General features: G+C 43.7%; 1 protein-coding gene across 1 annotated transcript; it reads right to left on the reverse strand.

The window, feature by feature from the left end:
• Positions 1-871: 871 nt before the first annotated feature.
• Positions 872-23,375, reverse strand: LOC132782120 (centrosomal protein CCDC61). The gene is made up of 14 exons (XM_060786809.2): positions 23,262-23,375; positions 20,508-20,719; positions 19,691-19,773; positions 19,441-19,601; positions 19,155-19,307; positions 15,951-16,167; positions 14,902-14,984; positions 12,495-12,745; positions 10,561-10,639; positions 8,363-8,478; positions 6,111-6,198; positions 4,850-4,916; positions 4,287-4,359; positions 872-1,516 (listed from the first exon to the last, which is right to left on the reverse strand). The coding sequence occupies exons 1-14, from the start codon at positions 23,339-23,341 to the stop codon at positions 1,416-1,418; spliced, it is 1,764 nt and encodes a 587-aa protein (XP_060642792.2). The 5' UTR covers positions 23,342-23,375; the 3' UTR covers positions 872-1,415.
• Positions 23,376-26,235: the final 2,860 nt, after the last annotated feature.

A 26,235-nucleotide genomic window follows, 5' to 3' on the forward strand; every position in this document is an offset into this window, starting at 1 on the left:
TGTTCTTATTACCTTCCATATCTATTTTGAGTTTTTGGGAAGCACCTGGTGGTGGGGAGCAAGAGGGTTGTGCGACCCGTCTCTCCTTTGGTCGGATGAGCAGGGCACTCGCATGCTCAGGAGCGCAAGGAAGCCCACAGCTTCTGTTATCTTCAGAACACACTTAAGGCTTCTGCTGTTGCGGCAGCTGACAAAACATATTGGACGACAGGGACCACAGATTGGCGCAGCAGCGTGGGGCGATGGAGTGGAACAAGAGGCTCTGAGCCAAAAAAACAAAAACAAAACCCGACTCCAAGATTGAAATTGCTCAAGTCGGGAGTAGCCATCTATTCCGATCAAAGACCCAATCAAAGCCCTCCCCTCCCTTGTCCATCCTTGGGGATATAGGGTGCAAAACGACCGATCAGCAAAAAACAGCTTGGCGGAAGCATTTGCATATCCGAGAATAAATTAAAGGCATTTTCCGTGGATTGTTTTGATGGCGCCACGAGGCCTTTCTCCCCCCCTTTTTTTAGCCTGTGTTTCCCTCTCGCTGTCGGACCCTGATAAAAGCTTGCTATCTCTTCCTGGAGATCCATCTGGGAGAAATCATTCCCAGAGGCAACGGAGCAATGTATTCTTCCCCTTTAATCCCCCCCAAATGCATAATTAATTTACCGAAATGAGGACAGAAGGCTGGGGGCAGGAAAGGTGAACTTAGAGTTGGAAAAGAGAGATATCCGGACGGGATGGGCGCATGCATCTGTCCAAGGCCATTAGGCACAATAGCTATCTGGATCCTCCAGCTGTCAGTGCAGTCAACCACAGAAGACTACTTTCTTCAATGCTTTGGAAACTCAACTGGATCGAACGCAGACCACAAGGTAGAAAGGGGGGAAAAAATAAGGTTTATTTGTAGAAAAAGATTCACCGCAACACAGGATTATATAGCAAAAAGTGGGGCCACACAGAAAGATGGGGAGACGAGGCAATCCTTTCCGGGAAAAGAAGCCGAGAGGAATGTTTTGGAAGAGATTACATAGACTTGTTAGGCGAGGGACTGACAAAAGTCGCTTCCTCTGCAGAGCTTAATAGTGGACTATAATTCCCAGAATCTCCTCAAGTCAGACTAGAGAAGTCTGGGATTTACAGAGCCAAAAGCTACACACCATACCCTGATCTCAAGCCTGAAGAATCATAGTTTTTGTCTGGCTATGACCCCCCCCCCCCCAACTCCTTTTGGGTTCATCTCCCGGAATAAACAACAGAAGGAAGGAAGCTCCCAAATGGCAGGTATTTTGCAAGCTGCGTCCTCTGTATTTTGCCGTGTTTGAGCTTGTAAACAGTGATGTCAACATCCTTCATTGGAGATAATTATTATATTATTCATTGCCAAGCCACCCCCTGCTCCCTGGCTTTGTCCGCTGAAGGGACTACGTTCTCGTCTCAAGTTTGTTCATATACTCCTGCAGCGCTTGCAGGCGAGCGTCAATCTCAGAGAGGTCTGCGGATGGCTCGTCGTCATACAGATTCTCTGTCGGGACAAGGAAACGGGATGTTAACCCCAGCGAAGAGACAGGCATATAATAATAATAAAACTTTATTTATATACTTGCTCTATCTTCCCAAAGGGACTCAGGGCGGTTTCCAAGTATCAGCACCAGCACATACAGAACCACAACATAGGCAAAAATAACTATACTGACAACATAAGCATAAGATTATCCCGGTAACACATATACTGTATATACACAAGTATAAGCCGACCCGAATATAAACCGAGGCACCTAATTTTATCACAAAAAGACTGGGAAAATGTATTGACTCAAGTATAAGCCGAGGGTGGGAAATGCATCCACTATGGGTCAATTTCAAAATAAAAATAGATACCAATAAAATTACATTAATTGGGGCATCAATAGGCTAAATGTTTCTGAATATTTACATAAAACCGTAATTTAAGATAAGACTGCCCAACTCTTATTAAACCATTGTTCTATCCTCCTTCAATGTAAATGTACTTATTATTAAAATAATAAATATAATAAAAATGGAGTAAAATAATGAAAATGAAATAAAAACAATACTAACAGAGTAAAATAATAAATGTAGTAATAATAGGGTAAAATACTGTAAATGTAATAATAAGAAGATTAAAATAATAAATGTAATAATAATAGGGTAAAATACTGTAAATGTAATAATAATAATAATAATAATAGAGCAAAATAATAAATAGAATAATAATAGAGCAAAATAATGTAAATATAATAATAACAGAATAAAATAATAAATATAATAAAAAATAATGCTAATAACAGAGTAAAAGAATAAATAACCTTGACTCGAGTATAAGCCGAGGGGAGCTTTTTCAGACTAAAAAAGGGGCTGAAAAACTAGGCTTATACTTGAGTATATACAGTATATTAAAAGAAATCTGCCTGTTCTCCATGCCTTTTTTATTCGTTAGGGCATGGGAACGAATGAGTCAGAACAATTAAAAAGGCCAGGCTGAGACTGGTACAAAATCGAAGTAAGATGTGCCCAGAATTTTGGTACAGTACTGTAATAGACTAACAACAATGGCAGGAACGGGCTTGTGGCTGCTCATCCCAGGGGCCTGTTAGAATGACCAGGGTAATAAACAGGAGGTGCAAGGCTGTATCCGACAACGTCTGGGCTGGGCTAGCACTGGTCACTCTCAAAGATTTGTTGAAACCACAGAGTCTTCAAACTCTTACAAAAAAAGGGATGGGGCATGTCTTATTTCCCTTGGAAGGGTGTTCCAGAGGTGGGGGGCCACCACCGAGAAGGCCCTCTCTCTCGTCCCCACAACCTTGCTTGTGACGGTGGTGGAAGCAAGAGGAGGGCCTCCCCGGATGATTCGCACCAGTTCATACAGAAAGAGATAGGTGGGGCCTGAACCGTTTAGAGCAGCGGTTCTCAACCTGGGGGTTGCGACCCCCAGGGGGGTTGTTGGGCCATTTTTTGGGGGGGGTCATGAAGCTGCCTTGGTTGGCCCCGCCCTGACCAAAATGGCTGCCGACCCTTGCCCAAACGCTTCCTGCCTCCTGCGCCTTTCTGAGTTCAGAAGGTGGGGGGGGGGGGGAGCAGAGGGCTGCCCTCATGGCCCTGCCATGAGCACAGCCTTTCTGCCCACCCCCCCGCACCTTTCCGAGTTCGAAGGGCGTGGTGGGAGAGGCGGAGGGCTACCCTCACGGCCTTGCCATGAGCGCAACCTTTCTGTCCGCCCCCCATGCACCCTTCCGAGCTCTTTGATGGCATGGGAACTATACATCCCAGTAGCTCCCAAATGCCAAGGTCTGTTTTCCCCAAACTCCACCAGTGTTCACATTGGGACATATTGAGTATCCATGCCAAGTTTGGTCCAGATCCATCAGTGTTTGAGTCTGCAATGCTCTCTGGATGCAGGTGATCTACAACTCCAAAACTTAAGGTCAGTGCTCACCAAACCCTTCCAGTATTTTCTGTTGCTGGTGGGAGTTCTCTGTGCCAAGTTTGGTCCAATTCCATCATTGGTGGAATTCAAAATGCTCTTTGATTGTAGGTGAACTATAAATCCCAGCAACTACAACTCCCAAATGACATAATCAATCTCCCTCCAACTCCACCAGTGTTCAAATTTGGGCATATTGGGTAAGGTAAGGTTAAAGTTTTCTTCTGACATTAAGTCCAGTCGTGTCCAACTCTGGGAGTTGGTGCTCAATTTCTAGGCCAAAGAGCCAGTGTTGTCCATAGACACCTCCAATGTCATGTGGCTGAAACGTCTGCATGGAGCGCTGTTGTTGGGTATTTGTGCCAAATTTGGTCCATTGAATGAAAATACATCTTGCATTTCAGGTATTTACATTATGATTCATAACAGTAACACAATTACAATTAGGAAGTAGCAATAATAATAATTTTATGGTTGGGGGTCACCACAACGTGAGGCGCTGTATTAAGGGGTCACGCCATTAGGAAGGTTGAGAACCACTGGTTTAGAGCTTTATAGGTTATGATCTGCACCTTGAATTTGGCTCGGCAATTTATTGGCAGCCAATGAAGCTGTTTTAGTAGGGGCGTTGTATGCTCCCTATAGTTTGCTCCAGTAAGGAGCCTGGCTGCCGCCCGTTGTACCAATTGAAATTTCCAGGCCGTCTTCAAGGGCAGCCCCACGTAGAGTGCATTGCAGTAGTCCTATCTGGATGTAACCACCCTGGCCAAGTCAGGGTACCCCTCCAAATCCCGTTTCATTCTGGTCTCACCATCTCTTCCTATACTTGAGACTCCAAAGACCTTACCTTTGTCTGCTCGCTTGCCTGGGGTGGGAGTGCTTTCCAAGTGTTTCCGGTGACCGCCGTCTGTCCGGGAGACCTGTATCAGGAATGAGGAGATGTTAAGGTTTTTACCTATATTATATTATTATTATCATCATCATTAATATTAACCACATTTTATTGGTGTGTGAATCTTGTAAGTATTTTAACAGCCTTGTGACTGGCAAAGCTAGTCACACAAACAAAGGTTCTCAGCTGCTGACAGACCAGCGGATGAAAGGAACTGAGGCAGTGGCCCCGCCCACCTGCTACTTATACTCGCAAGGGGAGAGTGGGCAGGGCCAGCCGGCAAAGTTTTTCAAATCTATTAAGAAGGTTCCGAAGCTGTCTGCTCAGGCGCAGAAACTACCATATGTGCGTAATCACAGTTGACCACGATGAAAAACAATGGTATGGACCTCCTAGATGCCCTCATGGTTCCTCTGTGGGACTGTATTTGGCAGAGCTCCCCATTGACACCTCCAGCCTGGGAGTATCATGGGATAATGACTCTTCTGGAGGAAGAACCCTCCCTGTGGGTCGCTTACCACTGTGGGGCCATTCCATGATGAGGTGCTCAGGGGCTTCCTGCCTCTTGCCACTCGCTTCCGGCCCCTGAAGGAGAAATACACAGAAAATCAGAGTAGATCATTGGAACGCTGAAGTGGCACAACAAATGCTTCCATCTTAACCAAAGGTAAATACCCCTGGTCCTGCAGCACAACGCTATGGGGATACTCTAATCAGGCATGAGCATCCCTCCAGGGGTTTTGGACTTCAACAGGACCAGGTTGGCGAGAAGTTGGCGAGAAGTCAGCTGCATTAAATCACTACTGACCGAAAGGTCATGAGTTCAAAGCCAGCCCAGGTCAGAGTAAGCTTCCAACCATTTGTTTAGCTTGCTGTCGACCTTCACAGCCCGAAAGACAGCAACTACAACTTCCAAATGTCAAGATCTATTTTCCCCCAGACTCCACCAGTGTTCACATTTGAGCATATTGAGTATTCGTGCCAAGTGTGGTCCAGATCTACCATTGCATGAGTCCACAGTGCTCTCTGGATATAGGTGAACTACAGCTCCCAAACTCAAGGTCAATGCCCATCAAACCCTTCCAGTGCTTTCCATTGGCCAAGTTTGGTTCAAATCCATCGCTGGTGGAGTTCAGAATGCTCTTTGATTATAAGTAAACTATAAATCCCAGCAACTACAACTCCCAAATTACAAAATCAATCCTCCCCCAACGCCACTAGCATTCACATTTGGGTGTACTGGGTATTTGTGCCCAGTTTGGTCCAGTGAATGAAAATGCATCCTTCATATCAGATATTGACATTATGATTTATAACAGTAGTAAAATGACTGTTATGAAGTAGCAACGAAAACAATGTTATGGTTGGGGGTCACCACAACATGAGGGACTGTATTCAGGGGTCACGGCATTAGGAAGGTTGAGAACCACTGCTCTAGAACATGGCCATATAGCCCGAAAAAACTTACAGGAACCTAACAACATGATAAATTACCTAAAACATAAAATGTAAGAACACAGTAAACAAAAATAAAATCACAATAAAATCATTCATAACATAAAATATGTGCATTGTGATCTGCCCTAAGTCCCCTGGGTGAGAAGAGCGGAATATAAATACTGCAAAATAAATAAATAAATAAATAAATAAATACACTCCCACAATTCCTAACAGCCTAGGCATTGTGGGAGTTGAAGTCCAAAACACCTGGAGGGACAAAGTTTGCCCATGCCTGGTTTAATAGCTTCACGGGATACAAATGATAACACCAGAGCCTACCTCTCTCGCCTTGTTGCAACAGGTTCTGAATATTCGTCCATCTCACTCCCGGAGCTTGCAGAGGATCGCCTGCTGCGGAAGCTTTCCACTGCAAGAGAAGAGAGTTGTCCAAAGTGAGTCTCTTTTGTACAAAGAGAGAAAAAGCGGAGTACAAATAAACATCATCATCATGTCTTGGGAAAACTCTGTCTATAATTACACTATGTAACACAGTTTTTGTTCCTGGTTTATAAATGTCATTTCCTAATTGGTTCCATCATAAAAACATGGGGAAAAGCTTATGAAACTGCAAAAACTGTTGTTCTTGCGGGAGGGACATCCTGTTGCACATTTTGCTCTAGCTCAACTAATCCGACACAGTTAGTGGCAGCCACAAAAACAAAGTTTCTGGAGTACAACCACTACTTCCAAAGTAAGGATCGCACAATTAAATAGGAAATAACACTTTCGAACCAAGAAAAGATTTTTTTCAAATTTTGTTACATATTGTAATTATTATTAATTCTAATTCACTTCATTATTGATTTAAGAGTGTCTGCACACCCATCCCTCTCTGAAAACTCTATCCTAGTCATATTTCACCTGTTCATGCTCAGCATTATTTTTAAATTTTAATTATTACATTTGGCCCAGCCATAGGTTTTTAAACGTCGCTGTGTTACCATTAATGTTTATTGCTTATTTTTTGTTATGAGTTTCATTTTTATTGTTTTGTATTAATTGTTATTGTTTTTATTATTGATGTATTGTGGGCTCGGCCTCATGTAAGCCACACTGAGTCCCTTGGGGAGATGGTAGCAGCGTATAAATAAAGTTGTTGTTGTTGTTGTTATTATTATTATTATTACATGATAACTTCAGGATTGATGCATTGTCCAATGTTCTATGTTTTAGGTTGTCTATGTTTGATGCTTTATAGCAGTGTTTCTAATGCTGTGACCCCTTAATACAGTTCCTCATGTTGTGGTGACCCCCAACCATAACATTATTTTCGTTCCTACTTCATAACTGTAATTTTGTTACTGTTATCAATCGTAATGTAAATATCTGATACGCAGGATGGATTTTCATTCACTGGACCAAATTTGGCACAAATATATGATATGCTCAAATTCAAATACTGGTGGGGTTTGCGGGAGATGATTTTGTCATTTGGGAGTTGTAGTTGCTGGGATTTATAGTTCACCTACAATCAAAGAGCATTCAGAACGCTAAAAAAGAGAGACTCAAAGTGGCTTACAGTAAAACCAATACAATACAAAGCACTTCTTGGGTTAGTAAGTGTCTTGCGGCTAAATATGGTGGTAATTCATCCAGTGGTTTTTGAGTTATGTTAATCCCACAAATGAACATTACATTTTTATTTATATATTGATGGATTTAGCACCAAAACAGACAAGGGTTCTTTCTTTTTCTCACCCTGGACTGCGTTGGATAATACAGAATGTTGGATAAGCGAAGGTTAGATAAGTGAGACTCTACTATAGTTCCCTTTTTTTTTCACAGTATGATATTTGGCGAGATTCATACTACAAATCATAGCAAAACACCATCATGTGCCCCCAGTGGTGCAATGTGCCAGCAGGAGTGCTGACTGATAGGTCAGTGGTTCGAATTTGGAGGGAGTGGGTTGAGCCCCCTCTGTCAGCTCCAGCTCCCCATGCGGGGACATGAGAGAAGCCTGCCACAAGGATGGTAAAAAATCAAACATTAGGCTTGGGTATGTATGTGTGTATATTTATGTGTGTTTGTGCATATATAATATATGAATGTGTGCATGTATATATGTATATGATTGTATGGGTATATGTTAGACTTGGGCAATCCATGGTTCTAAATGGTTCTAAAGTAATTACAAAACTAAAGTTCTGGTGATGAAAATTTCAGAACTCTAACAAAACTCTCAAAATTTCATAATAAATGGCAGTTCCTAATTGGTTCTGTCATTAAAATCACCAATAATGAAATAATAATTAAATTTTGAAAGTTTTGTTAGAGTTCTGAAATTTTCACCACCAGAACTTTTGTTTTGTAAGTACTTTAGAACCATTTAGAACCATGGATTGCCCAAGCCTAGCAAACATCTGGGGGTCCCCTAGGCAACATCCTTGCAGACGGCCAATTCTCTCACGCCAGAAGCTACTTGCAGTCTCTCAAGTTGCTCCTCACACTCTCACACACACATATACAAAACCCATCATGATGTGAAGTGGATTCTATTTTTCTGCAATGAAAACCTGAACCAGACCCACCGGAGGAGCTCCTGCCCCGGGTTTTTCCGAGGCCGCTGTTGTTGAAAGTCAACCCAGTTCGATGGTGCCATCCGCTCGGCGGGGTGTCTCCTATCCCTCGCCTCAAGTTTCGCTTGCTGAAAGCGGAGACAGGAGAGTCAGCCCCAAAGGCCCTCAAACAACTCATTAGAGCAGTGGTTCTCAACCTTCCTAATGCCGTGACCCCTTAATACAGTCCCTCATGTTGTGGTGACCCCCAACCATAACATTGTTTTTGTTGCTACTTCATAACAGTCATTTTCCTACTGTTATAAATCATAATATAAATATCAGATATGCAAGATGTATTTTCATTCACTGGACCAAACTGGGCGCAAAATCCCAATGCAACCACAAGTAAATGCTAGTGGGGTTGGGGGAGGATTGATTTTGTAATTTGGGAGTTGTAGTTGCTGGGATTTGTAGTTCACCTACAATCAAAGAGCATTCTGAACTCCACCAGCGATGATTTTGAACCTAATTTGCTGCACAGAACTGCCATGACCAATGGAAAACACTGGAAGGGTATGGTGGGCATTGACCTTGAGTTTGGGAGTTGTAGTTCATCTATATTCAGCGAGAACTGTGGACTCACGCAATGGTGGATCTGGACCAAACTTGGCACAAATACTCAATATGTACAAATGTGAACACTGGTGGAGTCTGGGGAAAATAGACCTTGACTTTTGGGAATTGGAATTGCTGGGATTTATAGTTCACTACAATCAAAAAACATTCTGAACTCCATGAACGATAGAATTGGCTCAAACTTTCCACATGGAATCCCCATGACCATCAGAAAATACTGAGTTTTCTGATGGTCTTTGGCGACCCCTCTGACACCCCTTCACGACCCCCTCAGGGGTCCCGACCCCCAGGTTGAGAAACACTGCATTAGAGATTTATTTGTTTTATTTATTTAAAGCATTTATAAACAGCAAACATTCAACGCTGTAACAAACTAGACCATACACATTAAAAACATTAGAATCACTTATCTTGATGTTAAAATCCTCTAGTTAAAACTGTCTCAACAACCCTATCGAATTTGGTTGGCATACTAAGAGTTCCTATTGCCGCCTCATTACACATTCCCAAAGTGTCGGTCCCACAGCCACATTTTTATCATCCTTCTAAAGGACCCGAGGAAGGGGGCTGACCTGATTTCATTAGGAAGGGAGTTCCATAGTTGACCAGCCCTCAGCTGTAGCGATTTCAATGTTCCCTGGTATGGATTTGTGTTTCCTTATCTCTCTCGCTTCTATAGGTCTCCATTTCAATACTGGGTTTTTTAAAAATTTAAGTTCCTCTTGTCCTATCCCCTGCTTGTTAGATTTCTTAGGGACTTGCCTCTTTTTATTCAAAGTATCTTGGTATATAGCAAGCCCCTGAGTCTTGCGTTTTGTTCTTCTCCTGTGAGCATGGAGAGAGGCAAGATGTCTCTTAACACTGAGACCTCCTCACACCAAGGGCTCTCTCAGACTGATGCCTCTCTCACACTGAGGTGAACTTAACACTGAGACCTTCTCACACCGAGGGCTCTCTCAGACTGATACCTCTCTCACACTGAGGTGAACTTAACACTAAGACCTTCTCACACCAAGGGCTCTCTCAGACTGATGCCTCTCTCACACTGAGGTGAACTTAACACTAAGACCTTCTCACACCGAGGGCTTTCTCAGACTCATGCCTCTCTCACACTGAGATGAACTTAACACTGAGACCTTCTCACACCGAGGGCTCTCTCAAACTCATGCCTCTCTCACACTGAGGTGAACTTAACACTGAGACCTTCTCACACCGAGGGCTCTCTCAGACTCATGCCTCTCTCACACTGAGGTGAACTTAACACTGAGGTCTTCTCACACCAAGAGCTCTCTCAGACTCATGCCTCTCTCACACTGAGAACTAAATCAAGCATGAGCAAACTTGGGCCCTCCAGGTGTTTTGGACTTCAACTCCCACAATTCCTAACAGCCAGTAGGCTGTTAGGAATTGTGGGAGTTGAAGTCCAAAACACCTGCAGGGCCCAAGTTTGCCGACTCCTGAGCTAAACAGTTAAATAGCTAGGCCCTAACCTTCCTGTACAGAAGTAAAGAAATAAACATTCTGACTTGAGCAGTGAACACAGACAACAGACAAGAAGGAGCGGAGCACATTTGGGGGAAGAATCTACTCACTTTTTCAGTTCGGCCTCCTTCTGCTTGCGTTCCTTGGCTTTCACGAAGGCGGTGGGGTCAAACCGAGGAGCCCGGGGGCCTACGAGACGGAAAAGAGAAGGACAGAATCAAAACAGACACCTTGAGAGGGATGGAGAACAAGTTACTGTGACCTTTTCAGGAACATTTCCACCTCAGATTCAGGGGAATTTAGTGTAAAATGGTTTTGGGCATTATCAACTACGACCTTGAAATACAAATCAAGCACAAATCACTGACAAAGAGGAAGGAAACTTACTATAAGCTCAACGTAAGGTCTGAGCAGCCCTTCCTTTCATTTGGAGGTATTGAGTGTTCAGATCATGAAATCTATACACGTAATAAAAATGAAAATCTGTATATGGCATTTACACAGAAAGCCTCAATATGGGAAGACCTCAGTGTTAAGTTCACCTCAGTGTGAGAGAGGAATGAGTCTGAGAGATACTTCGGAGTGAGAAGGTCTCGGTGTTAAGTTTACCTCAGTGTGAGAGAGGCATGAGTCTGAGAGAGCCCTCAGTGTGAGAAGACCTCAGTGTTAAGTTCACCTCAGTGTGAGAGAGGCATGAGTCTGAGAGAGCCCTCGGTGTGAGACGACCTCAGTGTTAAGTTCACCTCAGTGTGAGAGAGGCATGAGTCTGAGAGAGCTCTCGGTGTGAGAAGACCTCAGTGTTAAGTTCACCTCAGTGTGAGAGAGGTATCAGTCTGAGAGAGCCCTCGGTGTGAGAAGACCTCAGTGTTAAATTCACCTCAGTGTGAGAGAGGCATGAGTCTGAGAGAGCCCTCGGTGTGGAAGGTCTCAGTGTTAAGTTCATCTCAGTGTGCGAGAGGCATGAATCTGAGCGAACCCTCGGTGTGAGAAGGCCTCAGTGTGAGGTTGTGCTTTCAATTAGGCAGTTTTCACTGGAGACCCATTTCGATCCTATTCTAAGTCCTGTACTTCATTATGGCCCTCCTACTGGCTTATTATGGCACTTTCTCTAAGGATATTCCTATTTCTTAATTATCTGAGCCTTGCACTTTCCATTGGCCCCATTTAGGATGCTTTGCACTTACTTGTACCCGAATCCAGCGTCTTCTTTATCTTTGCCACAATATTGTTTTATTATTATGTTTATTACTGTATTATATTTTTATTTGATTGATTTTATTGTGTTTTGTTTTAATCTGTATTTGGGCTTGTCCATTTGGAAGCTGCCCCGAGTCTCCTTGGGGAGATGGTGGTGGGGTATAAAAATAAAGGTATTCTATTATTATTCTTATTATTATTATGCCTCAGTGTTAGTAGGCCTTGGTGAGAGAAGCCCCAGGTTGAAGGCCACTGTGTAAAGCTCCAATGTGAAGGCTGCTGTGTGTAAAAAACTACTGCGTGAAGCTCCTGTGTAACTTCAGTGTGAGAGAAGGCTCTGTGGGAGCGAAGCTGTTTCCCTGTTGTGGTCAACTGTGAATTACACATATGGTTATTCCTGCGCCTGCACAGACCAGCTTTGGAACCTTCTGGAAAGATAAAACAGACATTTTTACCCCCGCCTTGCCCCGCCCACCCCCCTCGAGTATATATAGCCCGTGGGCAGGGCTAGGCCCTCAGTTCTCTTGATCCGCCGCTTTAGCAGCAGCTTGAGAACCTACAGCTTGCGAGCTTCTTTTTTCGGACTGCTTTTAGAATGCCTGTATCCTGGTATTGATTTGGACTGGCAAATTACATGTATTGTTATTGTAAATAGTGCAATCGTATTATTTTACTACAAAGAAAAGTCTCCTATGGAAGAGATAACATTGGTCTGTGTGTTTTTTGTTCTTTTTATCTACTGGTGATGGGCCACACTGCTGTTGTTAAGTTACTCTGCTGTGCATTTATGAGAAGGGTATTTTGTTAATAAGCCTACTCACCCAACAAAGGACACCTGTGGCCTCACCTGTGGGAGAAGGAGACTGTCGCGGGGCCCGGCCTTGGCTCCCGCTGCTGCGCCCTTCCCTGGATGTGGACCGTTGCCGGCCAGGACCCCAGGCCCCGCTACGCTCCCAGGAGGCTGATCGTTCCCTTGAGCTGCAACGGCGGTCATCCCTTTTCTTGGCGCTGTCTCGGGTCAGGACGGCTGGCTGGGCAAAATGGCGGGAGGAGGCTGATGAGTGGTTCTGGGGTGAAGGTCCACTTGGGGTGAAGCGCCTGAGGAGGGAAGCAGAGGACTTGAAGGGAGGCAAGAAGAATGTCAGAAATATTTAAAAATAACTGTGTATTTTTTATTACAAAACTGTGAGTCAAGCACTGAAAGAGTTAGTAGGCCAAAGCCTGTTAGATTTAGTGGGCCAAAGCTAGTGTCATTCTTAGGAGTGTGAGATAAACCTCTGTGTTTATCTGTGAGAGAAGCTTTGTATGAGAAAGCTCCAGTACGAAGGCTGCTGTGTGTAAAGCCACTGTGTATTTGTTTATTTGTGTTATGGAAACCATTGCACTCCAGAGCAGGAACACCTCTGACCTTAAACACCACACCAGCTTGGTAAAAACAGCAAGCAGTTTATTGACGTTAACCTCTGTGTGAGAGAAGCTTCGTGTGAGAAAGCTCCAGTATGAAGGCTGCTGTGTGTAAAGTGTCTGTGTATTTATTTGTGTTATGGTGTCGCACCTCAGAGTAGGTTCACCTTGCTAAAAACACCAAATTGTACACAGCCAAGAGTCTTTATAGTTATTAAAAAGTAAATGATAAAAAGTTCTTAAAAGCAAAAGTAATGTTTTAAAAGATCAATACAAAACAAGACTTTGAAGCATGATCCAAAAAGGCACCAGCAAAGCAAAATCCCATGAGAACATGTCTGAATCCTGAGACCATGAACACAAGAACCGCAAGATAATCCAGACAAGCAAAATGTAGGCTTCTTGATTAAACAAAAAGTTGCTCTGACAAAGGTTTGGTTCCAAACACACTGCTTAATACCCTTTGCAAAGCATGAAGGCGTTTCTTTGGCCTCTGACCTCCTTCTTGTTAGCTATTCTCACACTCCTTTCGAACTCTAAATTCCAACCGGTCAGCACGATCTAAGGTTCCCGTTTCGTCAAGGTCAGTCTGTTCGTTAGTGTTATCCAGTTTGCTTGCCTGCTCATTATCAGGCTGAGAACTGTCCTCCTTTTCTGAATCAATTTGCACCTGCACCTGGCTAGTTTCAGTATCAACAAACTCATTTCTTGCTGTGGGAAACTGAACTTCCACACCCTGTTCCTCACTGACTATAACAGGGACATTTTGAACCAGATTGTCAACCTGAATCCCATCATCCTCATCAGAGGCACTCTGTGGTTCCAGCTGGGTCACAACATATGGAAACCATTGCCCTCCAGAGCAGGAACACCTCTGACCTTAAACACCACACCAGCTTGGTAAAAACAGCAAGCAGTTTATTGAGGAATAAATGTAGGCAAAGCAATAAAAAATGGTAAAAACAGTATAGTCCCAAAATAAAGAATAGTCCATGAGCTTCAAAGCACAAGGTAAAACACAAGATTCAAAAGTATAAAACCCACAGAACAAGGCAGCATGAAAATCCAACAATCCAAAGATCAAGAGCCTGGCAAAAACTTGGTACATGAAACTAGGAACACTTAGAAACAAGACCGTCATGAAATTCCAACGTTGACGAAACTGAGGCAATGCTATCCATGTATCAATATAAAGCTTTTCTTGACCCCAGAACCGAAAGGAAAGCATTTCTCTTGCCTTTACAACCAGATAAAGATTTCTTATATCTCTTTTCCTGCAGACAAATTGACCTTTGTCGCACCTGAGAATTTTGCCTGTTTACAAAATACTTGCTTTCTATCTTCACTCTCATTAAATTCTGCACCTGACCATTCATCTTCAGAAGATGGTTTCTCAGACAAAAACTGTTGAGGGCCTCTCCCAGGAATGTGACCTTGTGAATCTTCATGAGACACCTTGGGCCTCTCGTCAGGGCTTAACTCAGGCCTAGGCAAATCCTCATCCCCATGGAAAACAGACCCAGACCCAGAAAACCCTTCATCCCCATTCCCATTGTGAACATCAGACACAATCTCAGGGTGAACTACAAGAGAAAACTTGTTGTAAATAGTACAACCATATTATTTTACTACAAAGAAAAGCCTCCTATGAAAGAGAGAATATTGGTCTGTGTGTTTCTGTTCTTTTTCTCACTTTGGGCTACTTGGGTTGGGTCACACTGCTGCTAATAAGTTACTCAGCTATACATTCATGGGGAGGATCTTTTGTTAATAAGCCCACTTGCCCAACAAACTCCGAGACTCGCGAGGAAATGGCCCGTAAGGACAAACCATTGGCCCAGAATGCTCACCCTTTCCGGTATAAAGCCAATTCGTTGGTCAGGTTCTTCACGCGAATCCGGAGGCTCCGCTCTGTTGCTTTCATCTCCGCCAGCTGGAAAGGGCAGAAGATATGGTATATACTCGAGTATAAGCCTAGTTTTTCAGCCCCCTTTTTAGGTTGAAAAAGTTCCCCTCGGCTTATACTAGAGTCAAAATTATTTATTACTTTACTTTGTTATTAGTATCATTTTATTACATGAATTGTTTTAATATATGAATTATTATTATTATTACATTTGCATTATTTTACTCTACAGTATTATTATTTTATTACATTTATTATTTTACTCTATTTATTATTAGTATTATTATTACATTTATTATTTTACTTTATTTTTATTGTTACTGCATTTATAATTTTATTCTGTTATTACTGTTATTACATTTCCATTATTTTACTCTATTATTATTATTATTATTATTACTATATTATTATTATTATTATTATTATTATTATTATTATTATTATTATCCTGACACAAAAACACAGTATGACACAGCAAATGAGGTATATATGCTTGATTTCATTATTATTATTAATATTATTATTATTCTCTATTATTATTGAAGGGATACATAAGCACATCTACACTGAAGATTAGAATAATCAGAGTTGGAAAGTCTTATCTTAAATTACAGTTTTATGTAAATATTCAAAAACATTAAACCTACTGATGAGTCAATTAATGTAATTTTATTGATATCTATTTTTATTTTGAAATTTACCAGTAACTGCTGCATTTCCCACCTTCGGCTTATACTCGAGTCAATACATTTTCCCAGCTTTTTTGTTGTAAAATTAGGTGCCTCGGCTTATATTCGGGTCGGCTTATACTCGAGTATATACGGTATTAAAGCAGGTATGGGCAAACTTTGTCCCTCCAGGTGTTTTGGACTTTAGCTCCCACAATTCCTATAAGCAGGTCTTCCCAATTTATATTTTAGGCTAAATTTTGGTGTGCCTCCCTTGCATCTCTTTCCCAAGACAGGAAACAAGGGATCCTAAAATGTTTCTCACCTCTTCGGCGAGGTGCTGGCTCTCCTGCAGGCGCTTGTTGGCGGCCCGCTGGTGCTTGGCCCTCTCTTTGGTCAGCTCCTCCTCCAGGCTCTGCACCACCTTCTTGAGGATCTTCACTTCTTTGAGGACGCCGTTTTTGTTGACAAGCGCCAGCTCTTCCCTTAGGCCCAAAAGGGCTGTCTCCACGGCCTGCTTCTCCTCCAAGGCATTCTGCAGCCTGGAAATGGAAAACAATAAGATTACGCCATAAATGCATGGGCAAACTTGGGCCCTCTAGGTGTTGTAGACTTCAAGTCCCACCATTCCAAACAGCCTCGGGCCCTTTCCTTTCCTGAGGAGAGTGAGTAGTCCGAAGCCTGTTAAGAGTCAGTGGGCCAAAGCCTGTTAGAGTCAGTGGGCCAAAGTTAGTGTTGTCCTGAGGAGAGTGAGTAAGCCAAAGCCTGTTAAGAGTTAGTGGGCCAAAGCTAGTGTCGTCCTGAGGAGAGTGAGTAGGCCAAAGCCCATTAAGAGTCAGTGGGCCAAAGCTAGTGTCATCCTGAGGAGAGTCAGCAGGCCAAAGCTAGTATTGTCCTGAGGAGAGTCAGCGGGTCAAATCTAGTATCATACTGAAGAGAGTGGGTAGGTCTAAGCCTGTTAGGGTTAGAGGGCCAAAGCCAGCATTGTCCTGAGGAGAGTGAGTAGGCCGAAATCTATTAGAGTCAGCGGAGCAAAGCTAGTGTCATCCTGAGGAGAGTGAGTAGGCCAAAGCTTGTTAAGAGTCAGCGGGCCAAAGCTAGCATTGCCCTGAGGAGAATGAGTAAGCCGAAGCCTGTTAGAGTCAGTGGGCCAAAGCTTAGTGTTGTCATGAAGAGAGTGAGTAGGCCAAAGCCTGTTAGAGTCAGCAGACCAAAGCTAGTGTTGTCCTGAGGAGAGTGAGTAGGCCAAAGCCTGTTAAGAATCAGCAGACCAAAGCTTGTATTGTCCTGAGGAGAGTGAGTAGGCCGAAGCCTGCTAGAGTCAGTGGGCCAAAGCTAGTGTTGTCCTGAGGAGAGTGAGTAGGCTGAAGCCTGTTAAGAATCAGCAGACGAAAGCTAGTGTTGTCCTGAGGAGAGTGAGTAGGCCGAAACCTGTTAAGAATCAGCAGGCCAAAGCTAGTATCGTCCTGAGGAAAGTGAGTAGGTCGAAGCCTGCTAGAGTCAGTGGGCCAAAACTAGTGTTGTTCTTAGGAGAGTGAGTAGGCCGGTCTGTTAAGAATCAGCAGACCAAAGCTAGTGTCGTCCTGAAGAGAGTGAGTAGGCCGAAGCCTGTTAAAAATCAGCAGACCAAAGCTAGTGTCGTCCTGAGGAGAGTGAGTAGGCCGAAGCCTGTTAAGAATCAGTGAGCCAAAGCTAGTGTCGTCCTGAGGAGAGTGAGTAGGCCAAAGTCTGTTAAGAATCAGCAGACCAAAGCTAGTGTTTTCCTGAGGAGAGTGAGTAGGCCGAAGCCTGTTAGAGTTAGAGGGCCAAAGCTAGCGATGTCCTGAGGAGAGTGAGTAGGCCAAAACCTGTTAAGCGTCAGTGGGCCAAAGCTAGTGTCGTCCTGAGGAGAGTGAGTAGGCCAAAGCCTGTTGGAGTCAGTGGGCCAAATCAAGTGTCGTCCTGAGTAGAATAGACTGAAACCTGTTAGAGTCAACGGGTCAAATCTATTGTCGTCCTGAGGAGAGTGAGTAGGATAAAGCCTGTTAAGAGTCACGGGCCAAAGCTAGTGCCATCCTGAGGAGAGTGAGTAGGCCGAGTAATTGGGCCAAAGCTAGCATCGTCCTGAGGGGAATGGGTAGGCCAAAGCCTGTTAGAGTCAGCGGGCCAAAGCTAGCATTGTCCTGAGTAGAGTGAATATGCCGAAGTCTGTTAAGAATCAGCAGACCAAAGCTAGTGTTTTCCTGAGGAGAGTGAGTAGGCCGAAGCCTGTTAGAGTTAGAGGGCCAAAGCTAGCGTTGTCCTGAGAGTGAGTAGGCCAAAACCTGTTAAGCGTCAGTGGGCCAAAGCTAGTGTCAACCTGAGGAGAGTGAGTAGGCCGAAGCCTGTTAAGAATCAGCAGACCAAAGCTAGTGTCGTCCTGAGGAGAGTGAGTAGGCCGAAGCCTGTTAAGAATCAGCAGACCAAAGCTAGTGTCATCCTGAGGAGAGTGAGTAGGCCGAAGCCTGTTAAGAATCAGCAGACCAAAGCTAGTGTCGTCCTGAGGTGAGTGAGTAGGCCGAAGCCTGTTAAGAGTCAGTGGGCCAAAGCGAGTGTCGTTCTGAGGAGTGTGAGTAGGCCGAAACCTGTTAAGAGTCAGTAGACCAAAGCTAGTATTATCCTGAGGAGAGTGAGTAGGCCGAAACCTGTTAAGAGTCAGTGGACCAAAGCTAGTGTCGTCCTGATGAGAGTGAGTAGGCCAAAACCTGTTAAGAGTCAGCGGGCCAAAACTAGTGTCGTCTTTAGAAGAGGAGAGTGAGTAGGCCGAAACCTATTAGAGTCAGTGGGCCAAAGCTAGTGTCGTCCTGAGGAGAGTGAGTAGGCTGAAACCTGTTAAGAGTCAGTGGGCCAAAGCTAGTGTCATCTTTAGGAGAGTGAGTAGGCAGAAACCTGTTAGAGTCAGCGGGCCAAAGCTAGTATTGTCCTGAGGAGAGTGAGTAGGCTGAAACCTGTAAAGAGTCAGTGGGCCAAAGCTAGTGTCGTCCTGAGGAGAGTGAGTAGGCCGAAGCCTGTTAAGAATCAGCAGACCAAAGATAGTATCGTCCTGAGGAGAGTGAGTAGGCTGAAACCTGTTAAGAGTCAGTGGGCCAAAGCTAGTGTTGTCCCGAGGAGTGTGAGTAGGCTTAGGCAGCTGAAGGAGAAAAGGAAAGGGTCTAAGGCTGTTAGGAATTGTGGGAGTTGAAGTCCAAAACCCCTGGAGGGCCCAAGTTTGCCCATGTCTGATCTAAGGTCTCTCGCCCCAATAATAATAATAATAATAATAATAATAATAATAATACTTTATTTATACCCCGCTACCATCTCCCCAAGGGACTCGGTGCGGCTTACATGTGGCCGAGTCCACAATACATCCGTAATACAAACAATAACAACAATAATACAAGCAATAAAATAAAACTCATAACAAAAAATAAGCAATAGACATTAACAGTAACACAACGGCGTGTGTTACGGGAAAGTAAATACCCGCCGTGCCAAAACAATTCAACCGGCCTCCCTCTCTCCGACTCACTCTTCCCGGAGTCGCCGGATCTCGGCATCCCGGAGGTCCTTGCCCGGCTTTCCTTTCAGGAGGGCCAGCTCTTCCTTGAGCTCCCGGATCACCTTCTGCAAGACCACCGGATCCGGCTTCCCCACGTAAGGCAAAGGGAGCGGGTAGTGGATCCTGTTGGAGGCAAAGAAATACATATACAGAGATACGTTAAGCGTTTAATTTGTTCCGTGACGGAGCTCTTAACTCAAATTGCTTTTCTCTGCTCTTATCTCCATTCCAGACAAAAATGACGAAAATAGTTTACCGGTCAAATTCCACTGAGTAGATCAATATGAGGTAACGCTTGGAGCTGAGCGGAGAGCTCTTGGCGGCAGGCAAGTGCCGGGGTCCCACGCCAATTTTCCGATTTCTCAGCGACTCCAGGTCTGAGTAGGTAAGAAGGTCCAGCGTGACTGACTCGCTGCTCTGTGGAGGGAAAGAGAAACCAGGTATTTCTCATCCATTCTCCAGGGGAGAGATCAGGGGGTAACTACTCATCTTTCTCTCTTCCCCACCTGAGCCAGGGCAGACTCCAGCATGTTGCAGAAGATCCCAAACTGCTTGAAATTCCCTGTCTTGTGCGTCAGGTCTTCAATGACTGTTAAGGGAAACATACAACAAACAGGCAGGTGAATAGAGCAGATGCTAGTTTCTGAAAGAACGTCTATAGCTCAATAAAACACACAGTTTGCAATCTAATATGTCCCATTCACTCAGGGCTGCGGGACCTGCGGACTTCCAAATGTTCCTTGGTTACTACTGCTACTTGTACTACTACTACTACTACTACTATTATTATGCTGCTGTTGTTATTGTTGTTGTTTTGTAAGCTGCTCTGAGTGCCTTTGTGTCTGAAGACTGGGGTAAACATTATCTAAATAAAGTAAAATTAAATTAAATTAAAATAAATTATTTATCGCATAAGCCGTGTTTTAAAGCCCTTTTTTTAGGCTGAAAAAACCCCCTCTCGGCTTATACTCAAGTCAAAGTTGATTTATAATGGATTTTTTTAAAAATGAATTATTTAAATTGTGTCACACCCTCTCAGCCTCAAAGAAAGACAAAGGAAAATCCCCTTATATTAAATCTTGACAAGAAAACTCTGTGCAAAGGTTGCCTTCGGGGAGCCCTAAGTCTGAAACAATTTGAACACACACAACAGGAATTACAAAAAACTATAGTTTGGACTCCTAATAGTCTTAAGGGACCATGAACTGGCTCTCTGTTGAAAAAGTTTGGGCCTGCTTTGGGAGAAAGAATACAAGCCCTCCTTTCTACATTAAATCAGGGGTGATGATATTTTTTGCAGCTTTCGTAAGTTGTCCCACTCACAAGCAGCATCAAATTCTCCTCGCCACTGGTCCGTAGTGAGACGGTCCTCCACTTCCACCTCCAAGAGGTTCCCTTCCACCGTCATCCGGACAATGTGGTCAACACCACGGAAAACATAGTCAGCTTGCAGTCCATGGAGTTTCGCCATAGTGGAGGACCCGAGAGGGCAAGGACACCGACTTGGAGCGTCCGCCTTCTCCTTGTAGTTGTCGCTTTGGGATGAAAACAGAACAGCAAAACAGAATGAGAACACATATGGACAAATTTCAGCCCTCCCAACACAATCAATGAGAACAGGCATGGATAAAATGGCCCTCCCAACACAATCAAAGAATTCCTGACAAATGGCTGCCCAGTCTCTGTGGGATCGCAGAATCCTAGAGTTAGAAGAGTTTATTGCTTTGTTGTTTTTACTGATGTGTTGTTGGGATTGGCCTCATGTAAGCAGCTCCGAGTTCCCTTGGGGAGATGGTGGCGGGGAATAAATCAAGTTGTTGTTGTTGTTATTATTATTATTATTATTATTATTATTATTATTATTATTATATAACCTACAGAGGAGAATCCAATGGACTCCAAGGCAGTCTGTATTCCATTAGAGTTGAAAGACATCCCCAAAATGCCATCCAGTCCAACCGCATTCTAACATGCAGGAAGACATAATCCGATCCCTCCCGACAGATGGCCATCCGGCCTCTGCTTAAAAACCTCCAGAGCAGAATCCAATGGACTTCAAGGCAGTCTGTATTCCATTAAAGTTGGAAGGCATCTCCAAAATGCCATCCAGTCCAACCCCATTCTAACATGCAGGAAGACACAATCCGATCCCTCCCGACAGATGGCCATCCGGCCTCTACTTAAAAACCTCCAGAGCAGAATCCAATGGACTCCAAGGCAGTCTATATTCCATTAGAGTTGTAATGGATCCCCAAAACACCATCCAGTCCAACCAGGAAGACACAATCCAATCCCTCCCGACAGATGGCCATCCAGACTCTGCTTAAAATGGACTTCAAGACTCTGCTTAAAATGGACTTCAAGGCAGTCTGTATTCCATTAAAGTTGGAAGGCATCTCCAAAATGCCATCCAGTCCAACCCCATTCTAACATGCAGGAAGACACAATCCGATCCCTCCCGACAGATGGCCATCCGGCCTCTACTTAAAAACCTCCAGAGCAGAATCCAATGGACTCCAAGGCAGTCTATATTCCATTAGAGTTGTAATGGATCCCCAAAACGCCATCCAGTTCAACCAGGAAGACACAATCCAATCCCTCCCGACAGATGGCCATCCAGACTCTGCTTAAAAACCTCCAGAGAATCCAATGGACTCCAAGGCAGTCTGTATTCCATTAGAGTTGGAAGGCATCCCCAAAATGCCATCCAGTCCAACCCCATTCCAACATGCAGGAAGACACAATCCGATCCCTCCCGACAGATGGCCATCCGGCCCCAGATCAAATGGATGAGGGCGAACAAATTGAAACTGAATCCAGACAAGACAGAGGTACTCCTGGTTAGTCGAAAGGCCGAACAGGGCATAGGGTTACAGCCTGTGTTGGATGGGGTCGCACTCCCCCTGAAGACGCAGGTTCGCAGCTTGGGTGTGACCCTGGACTCATCGCTGAGCCTGGAACCCCAGGTTTTGGCGGTGACCAGGGGAGCATTTGCACAGTTAAAACTCGTGCGCCAACTGCGCCCGTACCTTGGGAAGTCTGACTTGGCCACGGTAGTCCACGCTCTGGTTACATCCCGTCTAGACTACTGCAACGCTCTCTACGTGGGGTTGCCTTTGAAGACAGCTCGGAAGCTCCAACTAGTCCAACGTTCGGCAGCCATGATACTAACAGGAGCGGAGCGCAGGGAGCATACAATCCCTCTGCTGCACCAGCTCCACTGGCTGCCGATTTGCTACCGAGCCCAATTCAAAGTGCTGGCGTTGGCCTATAAAGCCCTAAACGGTTCTGGCACAAGCTACCTATCCGAACGTATCTCTGCCTATGAACCCACCAGGACTCTAAGATCTTCTGGGGAGGCCCTGCTCTCGATCCTGCCTGCATCACAGGCACGTCTGGCGGGGACGAGGGACGGGGCCTTCTCTGTGGTGGCCCCTCGGCTGTGGAACACCCTTCCCATGGACATTAGATCAGCTCCTACGTTAATGGTGTTTCGAAGGAAACTAAAAACCTGGCTGTTTGAACAGGCATTCGGATAAGCAGCGCAATGAATACGATGAATATAGGAACGGAATTATGGATGATGAATTGGATCACGATTCTAGTTACGAGACGTTAATGTGTTGTTATTGATGTGTCATTACTTTGTATATTATGCTGTTAATGGTTTTTAAATATTGTATGTTGTTAGGATTGTCTTTTTGCTCTTGTTGTGAACCGCGTTGAGTCGCCTACGGGCTGAGAAACTGCGGTATACAAGCAAAGTAAATAAAATAAATAAATAAATCAAAAACCTCCAAGGAAGGAGGATCAATTGAACTCCAAGGCAGTCTATATTCCATTAGCATTGAAAGGGATCCCCAAAATGCCATCCAGTCCAACCCCATTCTAACATGCAGGAAGACACAATCCGATCCCTCCCGACAGATGGCCATTCTGTCTCTGATCAAAAACCTCCAGGGAAGGACTCCACATTATTCCCCATGAGGGGATAATGGGAGATACAGTCTTCCAGGCAACCCATCTGGAGGTTTTCCTTGGGGGGGCGTCACTATACAACAGAGAAAAGAGACCCACCTGCCCTGCCTCTTACCTGCCCGCCGTCCCACCTCAACTGCCGCCTCGGCTGAGAAGTTTCTCCCTTCCGGCGCTCCCATTGGCTGCCCGCTCAACCGCTTCCACGCCGCTATTGGGCCGAGTCAACGCCAATCAACTAGCTCCCTCCTGCGAGAGGACAACAAAGCTGTCACTCACTCGTTTCCCACGCCTCCTCCCGCCCCGGCGCAGGTTGTCCTAGCCGAGGATGCTAAACGTGCGCTGATTGGTTGCTAATCAAGTTCGGAAGCCCGCCCACGCGTTCGTGCCGGCTATTGGTGCTCACGCTTGTCAATCCTCCATGGAGCATAGCCGCAGCTCTTTATTGCCCTCTAGAGGCGGCTGTGTGCCTAGCACTGAATGCACTATTCCTATTTAATCCAGGTTGCATCTTTGCAAGTGGAGGATGCAGGAGGAAGAGCATCCCTTTCTGGCAGGTATGGGCCCACAACTCTATTGGGAGAAGTAGAGCATTTGGGTTGTGCTTGTCCTCAGAGAGAGAGGAGACAGTACTTGCTGGGCTCCATCCCCTCCCATTCATACCCAGGCCACACACAATGTATCCAGTCCTTAGTTAGACTTTATCATTTTGCGCAACTTGACACCATTCATCCCCATTTGCCATTGAGATCCCTCCAAGCCACTCTTCAGCATAGGATGTCCCATTTATGGTCAGTTCCATAGCTAGGATCCAACTCAGTTTGCCATTTATGTCTAGACCCAAAGCAAAATATTGGAAAATTAAGAAAGATCCGAATGCAAAGTGAACACTTACTTAGATAGTATAATATAATATATTATATATACATAATATCCGAATGCAAAGTGAACACTTACTTAGATAGATAATATAATATAATATTATTGTATATACATAATATCCAAATGCAAAGTGAATACTTACTTGTCCATTGAGTCCAATAGCAGCAACATATTGAGACCAGTGTACATTCATATACACCAGTGTGCATTTAGATAGATAGATAATATAATATATTATATATACATACATATATATATCCGAATGCAAAGTGAACACTTACTTGTCCACTGAGTCCAATAGTAGCAACATATTGAGACCAGTGTGCATTCATATACACAAGTGTGCATTCTGATAGATAGATAATATAATATAATATATTGTATATACGTATAATATCCAAATGCAAAGTGAACACTTACTTTTCCACTGAGTCCAACAGCAGCAACATATTGATAGCAGTGTACATTCATATACACCAGTGTGCATTTAGATAGATAGATAATATAATATATTATATATACATACATATATATATCCGAATGCGAACCAGCAGCAACATATTGAGAGCAGTGTATATTCATATACACCAGTGTGCATTTAGATAGATAGATAATATAATATATTGTATATACATAATATCTTAATGCAAAGTGAATACTTACTTGACCACTGAGTCCAATAGCAGCAACATATTGAGACCAGTGTACATTCATATACACCAGTGAGCAGATAGATAGATAGATAGATAATATAATATATTGTATAAGCATATATATATCCAAATGCAAAGTGAACACTTACTTGTCCATTGAGTCCAATAGCAGCAACATATTGAGACCAATGTACATTCATATACACCAGTGAGCAGATAGATAGATAGATAATATAATATATTGTATAAGCATATATATATCCAAATGCAAAGTGAACACTTACTTGTCCACTGAGTCCAATAGCAGCAACATATTGATACCAGTGTGCATTCATATACACAATTGTGCATTTAGATAGATAGATAATATAATATAATATATTGTATATACATAATATCTGAATGCAAATTGAACACTTACTTGACCACTGAGTCCAATAGCAGCAACATATTGAGACCAGTGTGCATTCATATACACAAGTATGCATTCTGATAGATAGATAATATAATATAATATATTGTATATACGTATAATATCCAAATGCAAAGTGAACACTTACTTGTCCACTGAGTCCAACAGCAGCAATATATTGAGACCAGTGTACATTCATATACACAAGTGTGCATTTAGAGGGATAGATAATATAATATATGGTATATACATATATTTATAATATTATAATGTAATACAATATAATACTACTAATAGTACAATATCATAATTATATATTTTATACTAGCCGTCCCCTGCCAGGTGTTGCTGTGGCCCAGTCTGGTGATCTGGAAAATAAAGTAATGAGAAAGTGTTGGTTTCTAGGTTGTTGTAGGTTTTTTCGGGCTGTATGGCCATGGTCTAGAGGCATTCTCTCCTGACGTTTCACCTGCATCTATGGCAAGCATCCTCAGAAGTTGTGAGGTGTGTTGGAAACTAGGAAAGTTGGGTTATATATCAGTGGAATAATTTCCAGGGTGGGAGAAAGAACTCTTGTCTGTTTCAGATAGGTGTAAATGTTTCCATTGGTCACCTTGATAAGCATTTAAAGGCCTAGCAGTTTCAAGGTCTGGCTTCTTACTGCCTGGGGGAATTCTTTGTTGAAAGGGGAGTATGTGTTCCTGATTGTTTCTTGTCTGGAGTTCCCCTGTGTTTACGTGTTGTTCTTTATTTACTGCTATGATTTTAGAATTGTTTTTTTTAAATACTGGTAGCCAGATTTGGTTCATTATCATGGCTTCTTCCTTTCTGTTGAAATTATCTATATTGTAGCTCCTATATAATGCATTATATGAGTCTATACCAAGCATGAGCAAACTTGGGCCCTCCAGGTGTTTTGGACTTCCACTCCTACAATTCCTAACAGCCTCAGCCCCTTCCTTTTCCACCCTCAGCCTCTTAAGTCAACTAACAGGGCTAGCTAACACCTCCCAACAAAGGATTCCACCAGGCAGGAAGTAACCAGGCTTTGAAGCTGCAAAGCCATTCAGTGCTGATCAAGATGGTCAACTGAAACATTCTTACATACTTAGGCGATCCCTCGTAGTCC

The sequence above is a fragment of the Anolis sagrei genome, chromosome Y, assembly GCF_037176765.1.
Source record: "Anolis sagrei isolate rAnoSag1 chromosome Y, rAnoSag1.mat, whole genome shotgun sequence".
Lineage (NCBI taxonomy): Eukaryota > Metazoa > Chordata > Lepidosauria > Squamata > Dactyloidae > Anolis > Anolis sagrei.